The 7,174-nt window shown below is 38.9% G+C and overlaps 1 protein-coding gene across 1 annotated transcript in view; it reads right to left on the bottom strand.

Annotated features, from left to right (window-relative positions):
• Positions 1-551: 551 nt before the first annotated feature.
• LOC110108435 (factor of DNA methylation 5) overlaps positions 552-7,174 on the bottom strand; it is a 46,423-nt gene continuing 39,800 nt past the window's right edge. Inside the window, exon 7 of the mRNA XM_020839065.2 lies at positions 552-1,158. Coding sequence (XP_020694724.1) covers positions 931-1,158 — 228 coding nt within the window. The 3' untranslated portion in view covers positions 552-930. The remainder of the gene's footprint in view (positions 1,159-7,174) is intronic.

The following is a 7,174-nucleotide window of genomic DNA, read 5'->3' as shown; positions in this document are numbered from 1 at the left end:
CTCTCAATTTTTTAAAATAAAATATTTTTTATCCTAACCTTCAATATTGAAGTTAGTGGTATTAAACATAATAATATTTTAATTATTTTAATTAAATATTTGTTAAATAAAATTGTGAAAATTTGTAATTTTTTTCTTCTAAAATTGTATTAAACATTTTTTTAATTAAAAAATTTAATAATAATTTTAATTTTAATTTTAAAAATTTTAACCAAATTTTATAAAATATGAATAATAAAAATATGCAACTAAATTAAAAATAACATTTATTTGCATTTCATTTCTCTAAATCTAAATCAAAACATCATATTTTATAAAATATAACTAAAATTTTAAATTAAACTAAAATCATTAAAAATGTTAAATAATTTTTTTAAATTATTACTTGAAAATTATTTTTTAATAAATATTTAATTAAAAATAATAAAAAAATATCCTTACATTTAACATTTTTAACTCCAATATTAAATGTCATGGTAAAAAATATCTCATTTTAAAAAATTAGAGTATTAAATTGGTCCTTCACATCACTCACAAAAAAGTTGTGGAACTATATTAACTGTTTTTGTTATCAAATCCATCCTTTCCATAATTTGCATCCTGACACAATTTTAGGTACAAACCCAAATAGAAAGCAGTGATGCCGCAAGTCCAATTAAGGCTTCGTTTGGTATGACTTTTTTTTATGCTTCTTAAAGCCGTTTTTTATAAATTTTTGTACTAGAAAACTACTTTGAGAAGCAATTAGAAAGCCGTCCCAAACGAAGGCTAACTCTAAATAAGGGGCGTGCCCACAAAGTTTCCAAAGAAACCAAGCAAAAAAAATACAGGCCAAGAGAAGAGTCACTTGAACCAAGTGATCCAAATAGCTACAGTATTCGCACCTATTTTAGGATAAAATATCAGGCAAATATTAAACATTTAAGCTAATCACCTTTTTCTTTTATTTGTTTTCCATTGCTGTAGCACATACTGTATGACTTCTTTTAGAGCAGCTTTACGTTCATCTTTGAAGTTCCAGAGTTCAGGCACGACGTATCTGCCACTTGGATTATACTTATTCATCTCCAATAGAGCTGTGGAAACTGCTTCGTATACTTCCTCACCAAATTCTCCTTTCAATGCCGTTAGTCTGTTGTCATCATCCTGTATGATTTCCTGCAAAATAACAACAAATTTTAAGTATTCATTACTATTGGTGCATACAATGTTTTTGCAACTTGATATTGAAATTTTTTAACCTAAAATTAGTGATGAAGGATGTGTTAGCATATTGTACTGTACACGTCATCTCTAACGTCTCTTTTATCCTCTATATATTGTTGCTCTTGTAAGGCTTAAGTGGAACACTTAATATAATTTCATTTTACTGTTTCTTGCTTCCGTCTTCCTGCTGTGTCCGTCTCTTTTCTTATATGGTATTAGAGCTCCTTCATGGCTGATCAAGAATCAGTTGCCTCTCTTCCTTCTTCCTCCTCCACCCTCTCTGCCTCTCTCTAGCCTCACCATCCCACCTCCCCTCAAATTCTTGATTTCAAACATCAAGAATTTAGTTCCTACTCAACTCACTGCAGAGACATATGCGATATGGCGCTTGCAAATCCTACAGCACTTCAAGGCGAATGGTCTCACCGGACATCTCACCGGCGAAACCTCTCCTCCGTCTGACAAAGATACCGCAGATTACAAATTATGGTATCTCATCGATTGTAATCTAATTTCTGCATTTTTCTCTACAATATTTCTGCATTTTTCTCTACAATTTTCTCCTCTGTTCTTCCCTATGTGCTGTCTTCTACCTCCGCTCATGACATTTGGTTGATTCTCGAACGCCGATTACAACCAACGAATCGTTCTCGAGTTATTCAACACAAGAACGAACTTCATCACATCAAGATGAAGAATCTGTCTATGCAGCAATATCCAGTCCAAATCAAAACAATCGTTGACAACTTTGCCTCATCCGGTTCCAAACTCGACACGGAAGACATTATTCTTTATATCCTCAACGGTCTTCCATCCAACTACAATTCTTTCAGAACCGCTATTTGCACATCTCTCCAACCTATTGATCTTGACACTCTCTACTCCCTCCTTTGTAGTGAAGAAATTAATCTCAACAAGTACTGCAAGATACATATTCCACTTCTAATTCTTTGGCTCTTTATGCGGACGGCAACAATCAATACCGTGCTCGTGGTCAACGCAAATTCTTTAACTCCAAGAAAACCTCCCCCAATCCGTCCGCAACTACATCTCCGTCCGTCACTCAAGATTGGATTCTTGATTCAGGTGCCTCTACACACCTAACCTCAGATCATAACAACCTTCATCAATTCGCCCACTACCAAGGCTTTGACACCATCTCTATAGCTAACAACAACAATTTGCCTATACAACATTCGGGCCAGGGTCTGCTTCCTCTTCCGGACACACCACGTAAGCTTCATTTACGCAATTTACTTCACGTACCTTCTCTCACCCACAACCTCATTTCCGTTTCCAAACTTACATCTGACAACTTTGTCTCACTCTCCTTCGACACTAACGGTTTTGTCATAAAGGACCTTCAGGACAATTGTCTGCTTCTTCATGGGTGCCTTCGTAATGGTCTATATCAAATTTCACAGTCCAACGACTCTCATCCGACTGCAATTCAAGCCAACCCATCCAAATCACATCTCTGGCATGCAAGATTAGGCCACCCAAACAACAACTCAATCTTCTCTCTAAACAGATTTCTGCAATTTTACCTGTATCTTCCTCTTATATTTGTACGACTTGTAATGTGGCCAAAAGCCACAAACTATCTTTCTATAAAAGTATCTCTAGTTCTGTTAAACCATTTGAATTAATTCACTCAGATGTGTGGGAACCAGCCCCACAACAATTTCTTGATGGTTTCAAATACTACGTTATCTTTATTGACGATCACACAATATTTTCTTGGATTTATTTTATGCACTCAAAGAAAATAGACATTTACAAAGTTTACTCACTTATGTAATCTCATTCACAATCATTTTAAAACCACACCTAAAACCTTTCGATCTGATGGCGGAGGCAAGTTCGCAAGCAATATTTTCAAAAATTACCTAAACGAACATGGAATAATTCATCAGATCAGCTGCCCGCACACTCCTGAACAAAATGGTATCGCCAAAAGAAAACATCGGCATCTTCTTGACCTCACTCGCGCTCTTCTTCATGCATCCAATCTCTCTCCCAATTTTTGGGCTGAGGCCGTTTCTACTGCCAATTATCTTATAAATCTTTTGCCCTCAAAAGCTGTTTCACTAAACGTTCCCTATAAACTTCTTAATGGAAACCCTCCAAACTACTCTCATCTAAGAACGTTTGGCTGCCTGTGCTTCCCTTGGCTTCAACCATATGCCTCAAACAAATTATCCCCTTGCTCTCAGGAATGCATCTTCATTGGATACTCTCCATCTCACAAAGGCTATAAGTGCTTCAACCTCGCAACTGGCAAGATCCATATCTCTCGGCACGTCGTGTTCCACGAACACATTTTTCCTTATAAAAACAATCTCACTTCACAAACCAAATCTCCTCACCCACACAGCACCTTCATTCCTCCTTCCCTTCTCATACCCCATTCCACTACAGACAATGCTTCCAATCTCAATACTTCCGATCAACTCAAATTCTCATTCAACCCCTCTACGGAATCCTTCACCATCCGATCCTTCTTCTGAATCCAGGTCCACAGCCTCTTCTCAACCTATTCCTCCTCATCCCATTCCTATACCCACTCATCCCATGCAAACCCGTTTAAAATCTAGCATCTCCAAACCCAAACAATTATTCACTTTGTCCGCTGCTATTCAATCTTTCTCCACTCCCACAACTTACGCTCAAGCAATCAAATCTCCTCACTGGCAGAATGCCATGAAGGAAGAATTTCTTGCTCTCCAACGGCAACGAACCCGCTCTTTAGTTCCATCTCCACCAAATCAAGAAGTTCTCAGGTGCAGATGGACTTTCAAAACAAAACGCCTTGCCAAAGGCTCGTTTAGTTGCTAAATGCTACAATCAACAGTTTGGAGTCAATTATACAGAAACCTTTAGCCCCGTCGCTAAGATGCCTACTATACGACTTCTTCTAATTCTTGCTCTTCAACGCAACTGGCCACTGCTTTAACTTGACGTCGCTAACGCCTTTTTGCATGGCAATCTTCAAGAAGAAGTATATATGCGCCAACCTCCCGGATTCATCGACAATCAATATCCAAACATGGTGTGCAAGCTCCACAAGTCCCTCTACGGTCTCAAGTAAGCACCTCGGCAATGGTTTTAGAAGCTCACCAACTTTCTACTTTCCTTTGGCTTCCGGTTTAGTCATTCCGATCCGTCTCTACTCATTTTTCATCAAAACCACATTCAACTATACATATTGGTTTACGTTGACAATTTTCTTATTACAGGTAACGACCCCTCCAAAGTTCAGTATCTTCTTTATAGCCTACAATCCAACTTAGCTCTCAAACAACTTGGAGAAATCTCTCTATTTCTTGGCATAAAAATACTGCGCACAAGAAACGGTTTCTTCCTCAATCAGATGCATTACGCCACACAACTACTTAAAACAGCCGGATTCACTGATTGCAAATCAGCCCTAACTCCAATCACACCGAAATCCAACAGCTCCTCCAGATCAACTCAACCATTTCACGATCCTACCTTATACCGCAAACTCGCAGGCTCACTCCAATACCTATCCATTACACGTCCTGACATAGCTTTCGCCACCAACTACATTTTCCAACACATGCAATCTCCCACCGTTCATGATTTTCAGACACTCAAACGTCTACTATGCTACGTCAAAGGAATGTTACACCTCGGCTTCCCCATCACCGCAGGTGATCTCCAACTCCGTGCTTACGCAGATGCAGACTGGGCCTCAGACTCCTCAGATCGAAAATCTATCTCTGGCTTCTGCATCTTCTTGGGGAACAATTTGGTCTCTTGGTCTGTTAAAAAGCAAGTAACCGTCGCCAAATCCTCCACAGAAATTGAGTACAGGTCTCTTTCCTCGGCCACTTCAGACGACTTATGGCTTAGACGGCTCATTGAAGAACTTCAGCTACCCCAACACTCTCCCACAATCATTCACCGTGACAACATCTCTGTCATCGCAATAGCCAAAAATCATGTGTTTCACGCACGTACAAAACATATCAAGATTGATTATCAATTCATCCGTCAACATATTACCTCCGGCAACATCACTATCGCTCATATCAACTCTTTGGAACAACCAGCGGACATCCTTACCAAACCTCTCTCATCTACTCGTTTTTTGGAGCTACGAAACAAATTAAACATTCAGCCAACAAATTTCAATTTGAGGGCCATGTTAGCATATTGTTCTGTACACGTCATCTTGACGTGTCATCTCTAACGTCTCTTTTATCCTCTATATATTGTTGCTCTTGTAAGGCTTAAGTGGAACACTTAATATAATTTCATTTTCCTGTTTCCTGCTTCCGTCTTCCTGCTGTGTCCGTCTCTTTTCTTATAGGATGGATCTCAGATGTGTATTCACGTATGCTTTCACATGTCTGTTGTAGGTATCTAGCAGATCATGATAGAGGAACTTGTCCTGCAAGATGATGATACGCATCTAGAGACTACAAAAAGACTCGCCTAGCTAGATTGATAGGCGTCACTCGCCTATGATCCCAAGAAACTTGACCCGCATGGGGCGACTTGAAGTTTCCTTGTCAGGTCCGCAACCTCGAATATGTTAAGACACCTTGATTCCACTATCAGCCACTCACTCTCCCTCGTAGAGATCGTCTTCCCGACCAAGCTAGCAATAGGAAAGAGCTTACCTTAGGTTCCTAATCCACCCTATTGTTGTCTACCTCAACTCAACTTGACAACCACCTCAGCTCACTCATCCGTTCCTTTACAATAACTTAGGGTTCATCACGATTACCTGAAATATGTAATATGAATGTCCTTTTAAAGTAATTTCGACATTGCTGATGCATGGGTGCAACCTGGTTTGTGAACGGGTGACGTTTAAGAGACTTTCATGTGACATTGCGTCTATTGGTAGAGATTTTTATTAATTAAATTTGGAATTCTAAACAAGCTAGAATGATTTGTTTCACGAACAAGCAACATTCAAGTGACTTTTGCATGATCTCACACCCGCAGTTTGTTGTTTTCATTGTGTTCAATCGAATTGATTATGAGGGGGTGTTTCTTTCATAATTTTGACATTTTGGACATGCCGATACATTTCGTTTCAAAGGCAGACAACATTTGAGTGATTTTGATTGTGGTTGAAGCATTCCAAACTTATTTCACATGATGTCGCGTTTGTTGGGTATCGTTCTCATCGAGCATCCTTGCATCGATCGTGAAACACATACAAAGGTCAACATTTCCCCTTCGTTCCAATTCTCGATGGTTATTATTGACTCTTCTCTAGCAGGCTCCCACAGTGACTTCCTTTTGTAGTCGAGCTCGATCTCAAGAATAAATAGACGAACCAAACTCGAGTTTCTTATGACTTGAGTTCGACATGAATCATATGCACACCTACGTCAATGTCAAGTCAATGATTAAATAATAAAAGGGTTTGTCAACCCTCTTAGCTAGTTTGATTCTAAGGGATGTAGCCTTATCTTTAGACTTGGGTATGTTTAAGACATCAAATTATCTTGGAGCAAGAATTTGAAGAGACTAGAAGTGTTGACCTCCACACATCCGCCAAATCAGTGCAAGCAAAGGCGACGAAAGTGATGATCAACAATCACGATCATTGACAAGCAGGCCGCTTGACTAGACTATCCAAACGACCTACAATCGTCGAACGGATCGTGCCGATGCAATCAGAGCGTCAAATTTAGCCAAGGGACGATCCCTTACAATTAAATTGAATAAGGACGATCGAAATCGATGGTCTATACACGCAATGATCCACGACATTGCTGAAACGTCATCAGTTCGCAAAACAGATTTCACTGCTGCGTTCGTAACGTCCGAATCATCTAAAAATGACTGTAATATTGCATAGGGTTCTCACGAGGAAAAATGGCATGAATTTCGAGGTGACATGCAAATCAAGATGCATGTAAAATGAGGAATTATGCGAAGGAACAATTCTCGTCTTTTTAATTATATTTATATATATATA

Source organism: Dendrobium catenatum, unplaced genomic scaffold (genome assembly GCF_001605985.2).
Source record: "Dendrobium catenatum unplaced genomic scaffold, ASM160598v2 fragScaff_scaffold_1221, whole genome shotgun sequence".
Lineage (NCBI taxonomy): Eukaryota > Viridiplantae > Streptophyta > Magnoliopsida > Asparagales > Orchidaceae > Dendrobium > Dendrobium catenatum.
This window is presented reverse-complemented; position numbering and strand designations above follow the sequence as displayed.